The sequence below is a fragment of the Lontra canadensis genome, unplaced genomic scaffold, assembly GCF_010015895.1.
Source record: "Lontra canadensis isolate GAN:19392208 unplaced genomic scaffold, GSC_riverotter_1.0 scaffold33, whole genome shotgun sequence".
Lineage (NCBI taxonomy): Eukaryota > Metazoa > Chordata > Mammalia > Carnivora > Mustelidae > Lontra > Lontra canadensis.
In genome coordinates this window covers 12,882,099-12,901,198 of record NW_022631027.1, presented here as the reverse complement: position 1 = coordinate 12,901,198, position 19,100 = coordinate 12,882,099, and the positions used below count along the sequence as shown (strand labels likewise).

Here is a 19,100-nt window from a genome sequence, read left to right as displayed (position 1 = left end):
TTTCCATTGGTTGAGGGTGATATCGGGAACTGAACGGCCATATTTTTTTTTTTTAAGATTTTATTTATTTGACAGACAGAGATCACAAGTAGGCAGAGCAACAGGCAGAGAGAGAGGGGGAAGCAGGCTCCCTGCTGAGCAGGAGAGCCCGATGTGGGGCTCGATCCCAGGACCCTGGGATCATGACCTGAGCCGAAGGCAGAGGCTTAACCCACTGAGCCACCCAGGCGCCCCTGAACGGCCATATTTGATTAAGAGTTAGAAGCAAAGTGTTGGAGATAGAGCAATGTGAGAGAAAGAACCTCGTTCTCTATTACCATTGAGCTACTATATCAGTCTTGGGATGCCTAGCTCATTTTTTATAAGAAATAAATACAGTTTCAGTCTTATATCAGTATATTTTTGTCTCTTTGTTAAAGCTGCCTATGCCATATCCTAACTACATATAATGCCATTATGTAGCTTGATAAGAATAATATTATAGATGTTAAACTATCAATAATGTCAACCTTTCAAGTGAAGAACACTGAGTTCTTACATATTAGGAAGTTTTCATTGGGGCATTGAGAGAAGATAATATTTGCAAGGCATGATGGGTTAAACTGAAAGCTGATCATGGCCAGAGGCTTCTCCAGGCCCAGTTGTTCTGACAGGTGATTAGACCAATCATCTCCCTAAGGATCACCAGTTGGGAAGCTCTGATACATTTTATAGAACTGTATATTGGTAAAGAATCTTGGGATCCAAATGAGTTAACTTCAATAAGCCCTTTTAGCATGGAAGGGGTATAATTTTTAGATTTAACTTCTAAGAATTTACCAATAACTTTCTGTTTGAATAACAGTCATTCAGTTTTTTCAAATATATACGATAGTACCAGAGTTGTTGTTATATGGGATTCACATGTTGGTCTGCAAAGTATTAATACTGCAAGTTGAAATATGTGATCCTATGTCTCTTCTACGATCACTCTCTTATTCTTTAATTATCACATTGAAAATACATGCTGACTTTATCTTCAATAACACTGTTTTCTTTGAAAGAAAAAAAGTGGTACTATATAAAGTGATTTTTTAATTGAAGGACACCTGCACATCATTTGTGTTTTCAAAATTTATGTTATATAAAACCATAAGAAAGAAAATAACCAGACTATAATATTTCCATCAAAATTAATGGAAGTAGTTAATGAAGCTCATACCAGTATGGTTGTAGACAACATCAGTAATACAAAGAATATTCCATTCCTTTTTCAATTTTTCCACTAGTTGTCCAACATCATTCCAGGTATACTTTTTATTAGATCTTGAAAAGTCAGGATTTAATTCTAACTGGTTGGCAAGGGAGTAGCATGATCTAGATAGTCCAAGAGTCTGTAATGGGGTAAAATGAATCATGTTGTAACCTGCAACACAAGAAAATAAACAAAGACCACTGTAAGAAAAAAGAAAAAAGACAAACTAAAACTAAGCAATATATAAGTTTAAACTTCCTTACGTAATTCTACCTAGCAAGGCAATTATGAAACTAGAAAAGGAGTCAAAGACTAGGGTTCAAATCCTACCTGTACCCCAAGTGACTTCAAGCAAGTCTACTTAAATCTTTCAGAATACCAGTGTCCTCATATATAAGACAGAGATAGTGAGAAAATGCATTTGAAAAAAATCATGGTACACAGTGCCTAGTTATTATTAGGGGTTCGATTTATATTTGTTGGATGTATATATAATACATGTAGAAAATATATTTTATATAAGTATATCAGCATGTCTTGCTCCTACTTTTAATCCTCTACTGTACTTGTGTTCTGTTTCAATTATGTCAGTGAATGTATCTCTTTCCTCATATTATATTCAACTTGAAAGCAGAAAATTAATAATACCCTTTGCATATACCCTTTGTATATGGGGTAGCACATACCTTCTATATGGAAGATAGTTACTCAATGTTGAATTAAAGTTATATACAATAATAATACATTTTCCAAAACATTTTAATAATTTACTACTAATTTTTATATATCAAAGTAAAGTCTTATAGATAATAATGATCTCATTTTATTATTAGAGCTCCTTAGTTTACTGAGTTGAACCATATAATATACTATTTTTGTAGGTTAAAAGTGGTTGTCTTAAGAACTTTATATGATTCTATTTACATTACTAAATAAACTAAGAAACAAAATTAAAAGGAGAATCAAAGCTTTTGAAATCTGTATCACAGAGGATAATTATATTTATTTTAAAAAAGAAAAGAAAGATAGCTGACATTACCTGATTCTTTTGCAACCCTAAGTCTGCTTTCCCATTCATCAAAAGGTCCCAGACATTTGGCTAAAAATGTCTGGAGCGTAACACAGTCCAAGGGTAACACATGATTATCAGCCCCAACATGTAAAACAGGATCCACAACTATGTAACCGCCACCACTTTTCTCATTTCTAAGGAGAAAACAAAACAAAAACTTCTCAATTAATGATAGAAAAAAAAATCCTCATCTGATAGTCTGATTTTTCTAATGAGAAGTGGAATTGTCCCATTTAGAGGACACGAAAGGCTAAGGATTTCGTTACACACCAAGTCAACATGTCTTCATCCCCAAATGGTGTAAGAGGACACGAAAGGCTAAGGATTTCGTTACACACCAAGTCAACATGTCTTCATCCCCAAATGGTGTAAGAGGACACGAAAGGGAATTGTCCCATTTAAAAATATATTTCTAAGAACATAAAATCATTTACAATGTTGCAATGAAACTCAATGGAAAAGCCTCATTTTATCTTCTTCTAATCTCTACATAATAATATAATACATATAACATCTAATAATGCTCTTTAAGGAAAAATAAGTGTACTAAAATCTGTCAGTAATATCAACAGCACTCAAGCAAATAGCATCTTATAATGAAGTTATATGAAAAGACTAGAATATTCAAACGTTTACTTAAAAAAAATACTCTGAATCTGCAATAAGTCTTATAATTACTTCCTAGGAATCAAAAAATCATATTCTATTTGCATCTCAAAAAATGCTGTAAAAATTGCACTGCCATGGTTTATATAGTAACTTTTTACAAGCTGGATAATTTAACTAGGTAAAATAAATTAACTTTTATCCCACATTTCCCACATTAACTTTTATACCCACATACAGAACACCTGACTTACCCTTGAAGGAAATAATACTGAAATGATCCAGCTTGCTGAAGATTAAGTTTACAGTATTTATCAGAATCATCTTCTCTCTCTGTTGGATTTTCCCATTCCAGGGAATGGAATTTTTCTCGATTAAATGCTTCTCCAGGAAATGGGTAATTTGTATACACAGTAACTGCTTTTCCCTGTAAAGTGGGGCCTAATCGGAACTGTAGTTCGAACCCTAAACAAAAAGCACATTTCAATAAACTCGTTGTAGGAACTTAAATTACCACATTAAAAAAACAGATGTTTTATTTAAAGTATTACATGAACTGATTTCTCAACTATGTTTAAATAACTCCTAGGGATGCCTGTGTGGCTCCTTCACTTAAGTATCTGCCTTTGGCTCAGGTCGTGATCCTGGGGTCCTGGGATAGAGTTTCGAATTGGGCTCCTTGCTCAGTGGGGAGCCTGCTTCTCCCATTGCCTGCTGTGTGCGTTTGCTCTCTCGCTTTCTCTCTGACAAATAAGTAAATAAATAAAATATTTTATTAAAAGATTTTATATATTTATTTGAGAGAGAGCGAGAGAGCAAGCATTAGCAGGGAAGAGGCAAAGGGAGGAGAAAGGGAGAAGCAGGCTCCCCACTGAGCAGGGAACCCGACAAGGGGCTTGATCCCAGGACCCTGGGATCATGCCCTGAGCTGAAGACATATGGGTAACCAACTGAGCCACACAGGAGCCCCACATAAATAAAATCTTTAAAAAAATAAAACAACTCCTAATAAATAATGCTGATTTGAAACTAATTTGGCTGAATTTTATATTTTAACAGACACTTTACATCATGGAACTGCTGTTTGCTCTATACTGTCCTTGTCTTCTCCTGGAAACTGATTACTATTTGCAAGGCTACTTTGGAATATGCAAATTCTTTTTCTTCTTCTGCTGCTGCTGCTTCTTCTTCTTCTTCTTCTTCTTCTTCCTCTTTTTTAAAGATTTTTATTTATTTATTTGACACAGAGAGAGAGAGAGACTGCACAAGCACAAAGATCAGCAGGCAGAGGGAGAAGCAGGCTCCCCCTGAGCAGGCAGCCCAATGTGGGGATCAATCCCAGGACCCTGGAATCATGACCTGAGCTAAAAGCAGACGTTTAATTGGCTGAGCCACCCAGGCACCCCTCTTTTTTCTTTAATAATATGTTTTCAAGTTTATTGAGAGTACTTTTAGAAAACTAGGATAACACTAAAATAAAAAAACAAAATGAAATTTTACTGAACTTGAAGTCTTTCTTTTTTAATTTTAATTCCAGTATAATTAACATATAGTGTTATATTATTTCCAGGTATAAAATATAGTGTTCAATAATTCTATATATTACTCAATGTGTGTACTCTTTTTTTTTTTTTATTTTTAACCTATTTAACCCATCCCTCCACCTGCCTCCTCTCTAGTAACCATCAGTTTGTTTTTTGTACTTAAGAGTCTATTTTTTGGTTTGTCTCTTTTTTCTTCGTTTGTTTCTTAAATGCCACATATGAGTGAAATCATATGGTATTTGTCTTTCTCTGACTGACTTATTTCATTTGGGATTCATTCTCTAGATCCATCCATATTGTTGCAAATGGCAAGATTTTGTTCTTTTTTATGGTTAACACCACATCTTCCTTATCAATTCATCTATGGATGGACACTTGGGTTTCTTTCATTTGGCTATTGTAGATAATGTTGCAATGAACATATGGGTGCATTTATCTTTTCACGCCAGTGGGTTTTTTTTTTTTTTAAGATTTTATTTATTTATTTGACAGAGATCACAAGTAGGCAGAGAGGCAGGCAGAGAGAGAGGAGGAAGCAGGCTCCCTGCGGAGCAGAGGGCCTGATGCGGGGCTCGATCCCAGGACCCTGGGATCATGACCTGAGCCGAAGGCAGAGGCTTTAACCCACTGAGCCACCCAGGCGCCCCTCAAGCTAGTGTTTTGATGTTCTTTGGGTAAATACTTAGTATAGGAATTACTGGATCATATGGTAGTTCTATTTCTAACTTTTGAGGAATCTCCATAATGTTTTCCTCAATGGCTATCCTAGTTTACATTCCCACCAACAGTACACATAGGTTTCTTTTTCTCCAGGATGTGCAAAGTTCTTATATTACCTCATTTCCCATAACCCCTCAACCTTTCCAACCCCTTGCCCCCACCTCTGAATTGACTGCCCAAGGTGGGCAAATAAGTAGTTAGAGACCTTTTCTAGTCTTTTTCCAAACAGCAACAGAGAAAGTGAGTTTCTCTCTGGTGTCAGAGTGTGTGATAGTATGCAAAACTTGGGAAGTACCACGGAACAACCATCTCACCACAGAGAGAAAGCCAGTCTTTCTAAGAGAAGATAACCTTTAGAAAGGCAGTTTTCAGATTTCTAACAGGAGTTCCAGAGGCATTTGAGCCCCTAATACTGTTCTGGATGTCTGCTTAAATCCACAAGTGTGGTAATAAAGGGTTAACAAGTGGCTGTGTGAGGCTGGGGTTGGGGATTGGGAGTGCTGAGCCCTGACTGAGCAGTGTTTGCTGACTTTCTAGGGGAAACAATCTTGCTGTGGTCAACCTTAAGCTACCAATGTGATATCACTGAGCATGGAACTGGGAAGACATACGCACAATCAGCTCCTGTGAGTCAACACAAGTGATTCCAGCAAACTACTGCCTCTATCCCTACTTCTCATGGTTTAGTATTTAATATTTAAGCTTTTCTTCAAATTCTTTGGGCCAAAACATTGCTGCTTTTACCTGTTAGGCTATTTCTATTAAAATATATCTGAGACTTCTATAATGTGTTACAAGTATTTTGCCATGGGATGAAAAAAATCAACACATTATAGTTATAATTTTACTGTGAAATAAAAAATTGTGGTTGGTTCAGGGCAGTTTTAAATCTTGAATATAATTATTAGAATGTGAAAATTCTGACTAAAAGTCAGAAAAAAGTCTGTTAAAAATATAAGGAATGTAACAGTATATTTATCATGATGAGCACTGAGTAATGTACAGAATTGTTGAATCACTATATGTACACCTGAAACTAATATAACACCGTTATATTATATACTATATTATATACTATACTGGAATTATAACAAAAGCCTAATAAGAAAGAAATATAAGGCTTGTAAATTTTAATCATGAATTTAACATTTCAATTAGTAAAGGGTAATAACCAATGAAATCAGGAAAATTTAGTTTTGCTGATTATAATCTTTAAGCTTAAGGGAAAAAATTTTTTTTAAAGATTTTATTTATTTATTTGACAGACAGATATCACAAGTAGGCAGAGAGGCAGGCAGAGAGAGAGAGAGGAGGAAGCAGGCTCCCCACTGAGCAGAGAGCCCAATGTGGGGCTCGATCCCAGGACCCAGGGATCATGACCTGAGCTTAAGGTAGACGCTTAACCCACTGAGCCACTCAGGTGCCCCAAGTTTAAGGAAATTTTAAAAATTTATTTATTTTTTTTTATTATTGAAGCATACTTGACATGTTATATTACTTTCAAGTGTATAACATGGTGATTCAACAATTCTACACACTACACAATGCTCCCTGCAATAAGGGTAGTCATCATACCAAGTTATCACAATATTATTGACTATATTCCCTATGCTATACTTTTCATCTCTGGGACTTACTTATTTTATAACTGGAAATGTCTACTTCTGAAGAAACTTTTTGGGAAGAAAGAAGCATACTAATACCTATACTTTTAATGTTCAATTTATTAAACATCTAACAAAGTATAGAAAATTATGTAAGGAGTGCCCACCATATATTGGAAACAAAATAGACAATGATCTCTGCCCTGGTGGAGCTTGCGTTCTAAAGGGGGAAGGCAGCCATTAAACAATGAACATGACGAATAAGTAAGAAAAAACAGTATGCCAGGGAAGGATAAATGCTAAGAGAAAAAAGAAAAAAATCAGAGCACTGTAAGGAAAATGGGGGAAAAGAAGAGATGGCAGGGAGGCGGTAGCAATTTTAAATAGATCGGTTGTTAACAAGTTGAAAAGCTTGAGAGAAGCAAGGGAGTTAGCCTCATGGCGATTCATGGCTATCTATGGAAAGTATTGACCAAGCAAAGGAAACAGAGAGGACTTAGGATGGAAGCATGCCTGGTGGTTTCCAGAAATAACAAGAAGCTCAGTATGTCTGGATTGGAATAAGCTAGGAGAGAAGTAGTAGGATATAAGGAAAGAAAGGTAACAGGGAAGTCAGATCATGAGTTTGTAGGCCATTGGAAGTATTTTGGCTTCTTCTCTGACCAAAATGAGAAGCCAATGAACAGTTTTGAGCAGAGACATCACATGACCTAACTTGTGTATTAAATCACTCTGTCTATCCCTCTGAGTATATCTGTTTCTGGCCTTAATGGAGTAACTGGTATTAGATTTGCCCTCTGCTGAGAAACTAGAAGAAATATATAAGACAACTGTTTTCAGAAATAAGTAGTGAAGCATTGTGATACCCGAGAGAAGGGTGATTCCTATGAACCCTCTACATTTCAGACTGGGTAAGCTTTCTGGGCTGTGACACAGGGAGCAGGAACAGTAGTCTGAGTTGAGGAGACAGAGATTAGAGTTTGGAGAGGATGAAGAAACTTCAATTTTCAGAGCAGAGTATGGCACAGAAGAAAGCTATGCAAAGAAAGAGCTCCAGAAAATTACTTAGGGTCATCTTGAATCTGCCTGAATACCAGGCTGACATGGGAAGTGTTTGACTACAGGAGGCTGGGCAAAGAATAACTACTAGAAACTATCAATTGACCAGTTCCCAGAGCTTACTCAGGCCTGGAAAACATTGCAACTTTCAAGTAGCCAGAGTTAAGAGACGTTGTTGAACACCTGTTGTATTCAAGAGTCGCTTCTATGTAAAAGGGCTAACATAGCCCTAGAGTAAGAATTACTATACACTTACCCTGTCAAAGCTTAAAATAGCCTCAAAAGGATAAGCTGACCCACAGATAATGTATATGGCTGCTAAAATAAAAGGTATCACTTCTTTAATGGAAGACAAAAAAATCCAGAGATACAAATACAGAACATTCACAATGTCTACCATCCAATAAAAAACTGCTAAACAGAAAGAGGAGGTGAGAGTGTCAATGACACAGATATCTGGGGGTAGGGCATTCCACACAGAGGCAACAGAATATGTAAAGGACCCGAGACTCCTGCTTCTGGCAAAGACGGATTGAATAACAGGGATTGGATTTACGCTCTTCCTTGAAACTTAAAGGAAAGAAACCAGGAAAAAAACAGACAAAAATATGTGAAACGATAGTTTTCAAGTCTGGACATCAGGCAACAAAGGGCAGTGATCCCTAAGAGACAGAAAATAAGCAAAGTGAACCTTACAAATGCCCCTTCTTACTACCTTTGAAGAAGTTCCAGGTTGAGGCACAAGGAGGAGAATGAGGCAGAGCTCAACTAACTTTCTGAGCTGAGAAGATGGAGCTAAGAATCTGTAGAGACCAAAGCAGCTAGTTTGCAGAAGAGAACAGTTAGTGAGGAGGAGAAAGCTGCACAGAGACAGAACTCCAGAGATTTGCTGAAGGCCTCCCTTCAGTATTCAGCAGAGTACTGATCAGTGCATGTCTGAGACCAGGAAGAGCACTAGTTTGCACCAGCCAGATTGGAAAAGTTAATAATTCATGAGGCACTGGGGAGACAGTTCAGAGGCTCTTGTTCTAGTGGCGGAGAATAATGAGCCCTAGACCAGGCACAGACTAGATCAGCTTCACAAATCATAAGAGTAAAGCTCAAAAGTATTAAAATATTTCCAAGTAACTTAACTTCATTACAAAACAAAGACAAAAAAACATTAATAAGAATCCAAAACTACCCAGCATCCAACAAGGTAAAATTCGTAATGTCTGGCATCCAAACAACCCAGGAATGACATAGATGTTGAACTAGAAGATAAGGAAGGACATCAGTTATCATAACTGTATTCCATATGTTTAAAAAGTTATTTCAAGACATGGAAAATATTAAAACACAGAACAAAAGATCCAAATAAAACTTTATTTTTTTAAAGATTTTATTTATTTATTTGACAGAGAGAGATCACAAGTAGGCAGAGAGGCAGGCAGAGAGAGAGGAAGGGAAGGAGGCTCCCTGCTGAGCAGAGAACCCGATGTGGGACTCGATCCCAGGACCCTGAGATCATGACCTGAGCCAAAGGCAGTGGCTTAACCCACTGAGCCCCCCAGGTGCCCCAAATAAAACTTTAAAAATGAAAACTATAAGGTCTGAAATGAAAAATCTGCAACATGGAATTAAAGATGGTGAGACATGGCAGAAAAAAAAATTAGCTGGGGCGCCTGGGTGGCTCAGTGGGTTAAGCCGCTGCCTTCGGCTCAGGTCATGATCTCAGGGTCCTGGGATCGAGTTCCGCATCGGGCTCCCTGCTCAGCAGGGAGTCTGCTTCCCTCTCTCTCTCTGCCTGCTTCTCTGTCTACTTGTGATCTCTCTCTGTCAAATAAATAAATAAAATCTTTAAAAAAAAAAAAAAAAAAAAAGAAAAAAAAATTAGCGACTTTCAAGACACGGGAATAGAAATATGCAAAACAAAACAGAGAAAAAAGAATCCAAAAATTGAAAAAGCATCAGTGATCTGTGGAACAAGTCAAGTGGCCTAATATACAGGTAATTAGAGTCCTAAAAGAAGAGGAAAGAGAGGGGGGATATCAAGTGTTTAAAGAAATAATGGGTAGAAAAATCCCCAAATTTGATAAAAACAACAAATTAACAGATCAAAGAAGTTCAAAAAACTCTGTCAAGAAACATGAAGGAAATCACACCAAGAAACATCAGAAGCAAATTGCTCAAAACCAGTGATAAAGAGAATATCTTACAAGTAGCCAGAGGGAGGGAAAATGTCACAGTAAGTTCAGAGGAAGAATGATAAAGATGACAGAGTCTCCTGGGACACAGTAAAAGCAAGAAGACAGTGGCACGGTATCTTTAAAGGTACAGTAGATTCTTGGACAATATGGGTTTGAACCGTCCAGGTCTGCTTACATATTTTTTTTAACAGTACAGTACTATAAATATATTTTCTTTTCCTCATGATTTTTTTTTTTAAAGATTTTTATTTATTTATTTGACAGAGAGAGATCACAAGCAGGCAGAGAGGCAGGTAGAGAGAGAGGAAAGGAAGCGGCTGAGAGAGCAGAGAGCCCCATGCGGGGCTCGATCCCAGGACTCCGGGATCATGACCTGAGCCGAAGGCAGAGGCTTAACCCACTGAGCCACCCAGGTGCCCCCTCATGATTTTTTTTTAAATATTTTATTTATTTGAGAGAAAGAGAATGAGTGATGGTGAGGCACAGAGGGAGGGGGAGAAGCAGACTCCCCACTGAGCAGAGAGCTCTAATTGGGGCTAGATCCTAGGACCTGGAGATCATGACCTCAGCTGAAGGCAGAGGCTTAACTGGCTGAGCCACCCAGATGCCCCTCCTTATGACTGTCTTAATAACATTATCTTTTCTATAGCTCACTCACTATTAGATTGCAGCATATAATATATATAACATACAAAATATGTGTTATCTGTAAGGCTTCTGGTCAACAGTATGCTATTAGTAAAGTTTTGGGGGAGTCTAAAGTTACACTTGGATTTCTGGCTACGTGGGGAGGTGGGTCAGTGCCCCTAACCTCTGCACTGTTTAAGGTCAATTGTACTGAAAGATTAAAACTGTCAGCCTGGAATTCTATACCTGGTGAAAATATCTTTCAACAATAAAGGTGATTTTTCAATGTCCGAAAAGATGTTACGAGGCGTCTGGGTGGCTCAGTGGGTTAAAGCCTCTGCCTTCAGCTCAGGTCATGATTCCGGGGTCCTGGGATGGAGCCCCGCATCAGGCTCTCTGCTCAGCGGGGAGTCAGCTCCCCTTCCTCTCTCTCTCTCTCTGCCTGCCTTTCTGCCTGCTTGTGATCTCTGTCAAATAAATAAAATCTTAAAAAAAAAAAAAAAGAAAGAAAGAAAAGAAAAGATGTTACAAATAAGCAAGGCTGAAGCTACAATGAACCCTACTGTGGTGGATATGAATCAGAGACAGCAGTGTCCATATCAGTTTGATTCAAAGCAAATCCTGAAATGCAGAACATGTAGATGTTTCAGTCATGTTTAAAATTGCTCTTTGGTAGATGTAAACCCTTCCCAATGATGTTTGACAGATGGTAACTTCTACATCACAACATTAAATACCAGGTAAGCTATTCTTTGTGAACACAAGATTTCAATAAAAGACATTAAGAGAATGCTGGACTCTTTCAATTTACTGTAATCCAATCAAATACCTCTACTTTTGCCTAAAGAAATACAAATACTGTGTTTTGCATAATGCAGACAATGTGAGGAATGAAGTTCTAGGCATTCCTTGAAAAAAGTTATACTTTAGTGATAAGTACTGCTAACCATACTCTTGGATTGCACTAAATTATGAATATAATTTTTTTTATAGCAAATGGCTTTAGCAAGTAAGAAACAAATTATCCAAATGGCATTATTAAGTAACTGCAAAAATCTAGGGACTTGCTTTTACTTCTTACATTGTACAGGGAAACTTACAATTTCTTTTCCAAGTAGCTATATACACAAATTTTTCTATATGTAATTTGGCATAAATATACTAAGTGTTAATAAGGCTTATGTTTGACTCAATAATTTCATATACATATATATTTTGTGAGGAATTAATCAATGATGTAAACACAGAGTATATTCATAACAGCTTTATTTACTACAATTAAGTAAACTGACAACAAACTAAATATCTAATGATTGGGAATGATTAAATAAATTATGGTACGAATTATGGTCTTATCCAAGCTAGAATATTATAAGTCTTTATAAGTCATGTCATCTAAAGATATTTAATAACATGGCTGTTTTTATTCTGTTTTGTTCATTTTACGCATCTACATAGATCTTTTGAAATCCTTTCTGGATAAAAGCATGGCTGAAATGTGTAAACCAGGAGGTGGAATTCACACACCATTATACTTTAAGCAGGTTTCAACTTGCTTGTATAGTGTAAACCCAATTTTGTTTTGAAACAATGACCATAGAGAAAAGGCTTTTTATGTGCTGTATAATTTTATACTTGGGGAAACATCATTTTAAAGTTAGAGGCACAATTATGAAGAGATAGTTTAAAAAATAATTGCTGAAGGAATTAAAACACAAAATTTTAATGCTCAGTGACTGTGAGAATCATAAATACATCTTTACAATAATGATTACATTTATTACAGAATAAGTGGTATCATTTTGAACAGGTACAAACATCAGAGATTAGTTGTCTGAGCATATTTAAACAACCTGTCCCCTGTTCAGTTTATACAAATATTGTTTTTATCATTACACAAGGATTCAGAGAACTTGTAGTACAAAGGTTAAAACTCATCCAAAATCCCAAAACAGTATTTGGATCAGTGGTATACCCTCAGAAAAAAACGGACAGCATTCTCTAAATATGAATATTTATTTATAGAATATACATGTATGATGATTTAATTGATTATATAAATTACAAAATAAAATTGGGATAAGATATAAATAAAACAAGCAATATTTTAAATAACTAATTCTATTTATTAATGGACAGAAAAAATTTTTTTAGCTCTCAAATATTGATAATATCTGTCAGTGACAGCAATGTGATTAAATAAATTTCATTAATTTTAAGTCTTGGTTTAATATTTTATGATAAAGTAATTTAAAGATTTCAACATCTGTTTATTGATATTTGGCTTAGTGTCCTCAGACTTGAAAAAACACCACAAAAAGATACTCAAATTCAAATGGAAGAAGCTCTTGGTGGCTATGTTTACTAATCCATGACATTAACTTTTCAATCTCATTCACCAATTATGTAAAGATTTTTGTTGAAATGTCAGCAAACTATATGCAGCCTGTTTCTGTAAATAAAGTTTTATTGGAACACAGCCACACCCATTCACTTATGTATTGTTTATGGTTGCTTTCGTGATACAATGGCAAAGTTGAGTAGTTGCAACAGAAAGTATATGGCCTGCAAAGCGGACATATTTGCTATATTTGCTATCTGAAGCTTTACGGGAAAAAATGTGCTCAACTCTCTTCTACAGTATTAATTTTCATCAAAAAGCAGTTAACTTTCTCACTCATGTTTACCTCACAAATTGTGTTTATTTTTTCAGAAGTTTTTTTTTAGAAAATATTTTCTAAGTATTGCACTATTGAAAGCTACATGTCATCCCTGAAAAAGACAAATCTCAAACAATAAATATCAAATACTTTCTAGCTCATCTTCAAGTTTGACAACCTCTTGAGGTAAAAGAGGCATTTATGATTATCCTACCTTTTTTTTACGAAGTATTGTACAGACTCTACTATTTAAAATAATATTATTTGTATATGTACTTAAACTGGTTTAGCTAAAATGTAACCAGTGGCAACATACCGCAAGCAAACCAGATGTGGTGTGATTGTAAAACCCTTCCAGACCTACAACCTCTACTCTTTTCTCAGAAAATGTCCTTTTTGTTTATAACTTATCTGACACACAAACAAAAAGCACCGATGTCAATTTATGGATTACCAAAATATAACTGCTTTTTTAAAAGTCTTTTTAAAAAAGTTATTTATTTTTTAGTGATCTCTATACCCAACGTGGGGCTCGAAATCATGACTCTGAGATCGAGTTGCCTGCTCTGCCTGAACCAGGCAGGTGCCCCCAGATTTAATAACTTTTTTAAAAACAAAAACAGATGAAACAAAAAAGGGAAAAGAAAGGAAAAATCATGTTCTTTTTTCATATATTCCAGTAGATAGATCACTGCTTTACCCTCAAGGGCACATAGCCATTCTGTAGACCTCTAGTACAATTCCCTGAAACTAAAATTTTTATGTACAGTACATGAAACATTAGAATACCTAGAGTACGTCAGATTCCATAATTACTCAGTTTACTAAAATTAGCTTAGGTCATAGCAGTACATGGTGTGGCTATCTTATGCCTCATAGAACACTAGGAATACTTTACTCAGATTAGCCATTCCCTCCTGTAGGCAACTAGTAAAGTGAGTGATTAAACTATTAATATAAACTAAATTTTTCCATCTTGTTCCCTCCACTAAATTAATATAAGCTCAAGCTCCTAATCAAGAAACCTTTATAAATATTTTCTTTAAAAAAAATTGTAAGTTGAAATTTGAGCAACCAATATAAAAATGGAAGAAATCCAGGTTTGGGGAAAACTGATTTTATTCATTATTCTGTCACTGAATGAAATAGGAAATATAGGGGAAGGCTATGATTTGGCTAGAAAAAAATCATTATTTGGTCTTGTACTTGTTGAATTAGGAGAATCTATAGAGATACTAGCCTTGAAAATGAGGAGGAATCCTTTCTTAGGGAAAAGTGAAAAGAAAAGAAAAAATGAAGAAAGACTTGGTGTCCAATTAAATATGAAAGAACCAAAAACTGGCAATTTCTTTACACCTAATTGGTCACCAAGTCTTATGAATTTAAAAATGTCTCATACTCTATTCCCTTTTTTTCTGTAGTTAAACCCTTATTTTTAACCAGACATATTTTCAAAATAGTCTTCTTGATGATTTTTTGTTTCCAATGTCCCTTCATCTTTCACATTATAATTACCTTTTATAACAACATGATCATCTTATTACTGTACCCAAAAAACTGACATGTTCCCATTTATATCATTTGGTTGAATTTACTGGTTTTAACTAGAGCTACAGACTGAAACACATCATTCTTATTTTATAAATCCTTCATAGTTCCCTCTTCAAATAAATTGGCTGAATTTACACTTTTTGCTTGCTTTGACTTGTGTTTTGGTAATCAATTAGCAAGGATATACTGACTGCTGTACATTGTACTAGGTTTATAATACTTTCCCTATCCTCACAGATCTTAAACTCTAGCTGGACCGAAAAGCTTTTAGAAGCTGCTACATTGTTCAGGAATTAATTGTTCTGTGACTACTGTGTGATTGGAAATCAAAGAAAGGAGATAACAAAAAGTTAAGGAAAGATCTCATGGAGGAGGCAGAATTTTAGCTGAAAGTTGAGAGGCAGGGGACACACAGAATGATAGGAAAGGGATTTAATAGATATAGAGGAATGTGACAAGGTGAGGGTATCAGGAAAGCTATGAGAAAAGCCAGGGGTAAGGAATTAAGAAGGGAACTATAAATATGTAGAACACTAGTAATGGGGAGCAATAAGATAACCACCTTGGCTGGGGAAGATGGATTCCATTACAGAATGTTTTGGAAGCCAGCCAGAGGCATTTAAATTTGACTTTATATACAAACATCAATAAATGAAAAGGGAAGAGATGGCATAAGAAGATTATTCTTTTTTTCCTTTTTAAGATTTTATTTATTGGTCAGAGAGAGAGAGCGCGTGTGTAAGAATTGGGAGTAGCAGGCAGAAGGAGAAGCAGGTTCCCCACTGAGCAAGGACCCTGATGCAGGGCTCGATCTGGGGGCCCTGGGATCATGGTCTGAGACAAAAGCAGCTACTTAACCAACTAAGCCATGCAGGGCCCCAAGAAGATTATTCTAGAATCCATATTCAGGCATATGAAAGATAGAGACAGGCAAAGAGAGACATTTGGGAAGAAATTAATAGTACTTAAAGAGACTGCAGTTAAAGAGAAGAAATCGTCAAAGAAGAGTTCAAAGTTTCAAAGGCCTTGAAACTATGAAAATGGAGATATCACTAAAATGAACAGGATGGGAAATAAACAAGGTTTGAGAATGGGGAGGAGATGATTTTGGATGCTAGACTTAAGCATCTCCAAGTGGAGCTATCCTGAGTCTATTCTATAGTGTAATACCTGGATGAAGCCAAGAAACCAGGGCAATATAGATAGATATAGTGATCTATCAATGCCTTTTACCAATTTAGGACTTTAAAACCATATATTAGGGGTGCCTGGATGGCTCAGTTGGTTGGGAGGCTGCCTTCAGCTCGGTCATGATCCTGGAGTCCTGGGATCTAGTACTGCATCGGGCTCCCAGTTCCACAGGGAGTCTGCTTCTCCCTCTGACCTTCTCCCCTCTTGTGTTCTCTCTCTCTCACTCTCTTTCTCTCTCAATTAGAAGAATGCAATCTTGAAAAAAAAAATAAAACCATATATTATTAATTTTGAGGTTCAAAATCCAGGAAGATAGAGGAGCAGAAATTAACATCTTCACTTCACAAATAAATGTTAATAATTCATGGATTTTCCCAAAGTCAAAAAAGCTGTTAGCAGCAGAGCCAAGAAAATTCTAATTTTGTACTCTTGCTATTATACTCCTGGCTTTCAAGAAGCAAGCAAAATTCAAGGCTCTTCTTCCAAAAAGAGCCGTCAGCATAAAAGCAACAAATGAGGCTATGAGAATGTGCAATTCTTTAAGGGCATTAGAAGAGAAAAAGAAAGGATTTCTTGCAGATAGAATTAATTAAAATGTGGAAGGAAGAGAGTTCAACAAGAGACACCAAGAAGTTGATAAGAGTACTCAAGAGGGTGGGAAAAAAAATCAAAACCAGGAAAGTGCAGAGTCAGGAAAACCAAAAATGGAGTAAGTACTCAGTGATCTTAAATGCCAAAGTTGGAAATAACGTATTTGATGGTTGAATTTTTTTTTTCTTCAAATATTTAAGTCAATATAATGAGGGAAAAATCCTTCAATGTTTACTGTCAATGTCTGTTATACTATTAAAAGGGGTTTCATTTTATATTTCATACATTAAATTTCTACTTCACAACTTATATTAACATAAATGAGTGTGGAATATTTTTCAATCTTGAAAAAGTATAAAGTCTAAAAAAAAAAAAAAAAGGAGCTCAAATATATTTCAACGTAACCTGATCAATTTTTTCACTTTTCATTTGGCAAAAAATATTTTCAGCTTTTTCTTCGCCATTATTTGAGAGGCTTTTGAGAAACCTAAGTAATAGTTTGCCTTTTGCTGTGATCCATTTTACTAAGTCAAAGTTCCAGTAAAGGAAAAGAATGAGGGCTCTAAAAAGCAAAACTATACATATACTCCCAGTAAAATTACAGATGAAGTAATTTACCAAGTTTTTATAATTGTTAATAGAAATAATATGGTGAATGTCTTGATCCTATATGCAACTTCTGTCGTAAGTGGAAATTACCATGGAAAGAAAGTGAGCTACTTTATCCTTGTTCTAACATGACAAACACAAAATATTTTCAATTTTATAACTAAAATTAACTCTCATTAGTGATATTTTTAGAATACAGCACCATCTTTGCACTGATCAAATTTAGAAAGGTCCTTGGCAATTATATCTATCTTAAAGTTTAACAAAATTTAATATGACATTTAATTAAAAATTTAAAAGACACATTAAAAAAATTTAAAAGGCACAGATTTAACTAAATAACTTGCTACTGACCTTGTTCAAGTCTGAAGAGGGTCTTTTCCAGCTTTTCCATTTCGTTCAGAAGTAGAATTCTAACCTGTTTACTGTGTCCCATTTTGGCTTCTAGAAGACTTCAAATCTTTCAGAATTAAAAGAACTCCGAAATCGAATGAGTTACCCCTATAAAACAAAAAGGAATTAAGATAAAGAAAATAACTACCATCTTAAATTCTTTAAGGCTGACAGCCGCACTTACATGTTCTAAATGTGTTTTAACCCTAGCAGAGCAAAGAGAAAGAATGAATTTTATAAATAAGACCTGAGAAGGCAAATTAATAGTTGTTTCCACCCTTCGTGCACAATAGGACCGAAGCAAAACTACTGTGTGATAGATTCTTACAATTAAAACAAAACACAAAACTAAATCATTCTCAGAGAAAAGCAATACGTTTTGGAAAGCCTGGATTTGGGCTGGGGGGAAAATTCCCGGTCCCAAGCCAAAAGGCTCTGAAGACCACAAATGGCACTTCTGCTTACAAGAGATTAGTCTGCTCAAAGATAACAGGTGGGAGAGTTCCCCATTCCCAAATTCGGGTTGGAAGCCACCAATGGGGAGATGAGAACAGAGGGAAGCAGTTGTTGCCCCTGGAATAGCTGCTGCAGACATAGGATGTACAGACAGAGCTATAGATAGAAAGAACGCATTTCCCAGAGAGGCCAGCGGTATTCCTAACACTTACACTGAGCGAGTTATACGTGCAGCTTCTGGGACACTGCAGGACCCGCCACTCTGGTGTTAGAGTCGGGGGAGGAGACGTGAAGGAAAGCAAAAAGGGAAAGGCAGGCTGCCCAGGCGCAGAAAGCAGCCCCAGACTAGGAGGGCCGGGCGCCGTGAAGGGCAAAGGGCGGGGCGGCGGCCGCGGGGCCAGGGCCGAGGCCGCTGTGTGAATGGCAGAGAGCTTCTCCGTGACTCCGCCTCGCGTTGGTCCCTCTGGAGACCCTCGACCCCACCCGGCCTCGAGTGCAAACGCCGGGGTGGGAGCTGTCAGATACCTCGCCCACTTCCGGGAGGCTCCGCACCCGCTCGTCGCTACCGCTAGTCTCGCGAGACTGTGGTCAGCCGGGCCGGGGTCCGGGAGGCGGCTGCGGCCCAGGCAGGGAGCTTTTTTTTTTTTTCTTGCGGCTAGGGAGGTGCGAGGTCCCGCTCCTGTACTTCTTTTACCCGCTCCGGAGCTCGTGTTTGAACCTCAAAATGGTGCGGTAGAAGGCTGCAGCTAGGTTGAGCTGCACAACAGGGTCGTTTTCTGGAACGGCTCAATGGTGGGAGGCAAGCGACCTGGCTTCTGGTGATGCTTCTACCACGATGTGTTTTGTGTTTTTGTTTTCATTTTTAAAATTTTTAAAGTGTCTATTTATTTATTTATTTATTTATTTTAATGTGGCCCAAGTTTGCTTGGCCCCAGTTCTCTCAATCTTGATTTCCCCATGTCTAAAATAAGGGGCCTGGCTACTGCCTCTGACA

General features: G+C 36.7%; 1 protein-coding gene across 2 annotated transcripts in view; it reads right to left on the bottom strand.

Moving 5' to 3' along the window:
- Positions 1–18,656, bottom strand: part of AGL (amylo-alpha-1, 6-glucosidase, 4-alpha-glucanotransferase) — a 79,703-nt gene extending 61,047 nt beyond the window's left edge. The window contains exons 1-5 of one of the 2 annotated variants that reach the window (XM_032867207.1): positions 18,319–18,656; positions 17,612–17,758; positions 3,167–3,377; positions 2,274–2,440; positions 1,202–1,405 (exon numbers count right to left, since the gene is read on the bottom strand). In XM_032867207.1, the coding sequence (XP_032723098.1) occupies positions 1,202–1,405; positions 2,274–2,440; positions 3,167–3,377; positions 17,612–17,693 (664 nt within the window). In that variant the 5' untranslated portion in view covers positions 17,694–17,758; positions 18,319–18,656. Of the gene's footprint in view, positions 1–1,201; positions 1,406–2,273; positions 2,441–3,166; positions 3,378–17,611; positions 17,759–17,834; positions 18,132–18,318 lie in introns of those variants that run through there. The other variant, XM_032867208.1, reaches the window with a different exon arrangement.
- Positions 18,657–19,100: the final 444 nt, after the last annotated feature.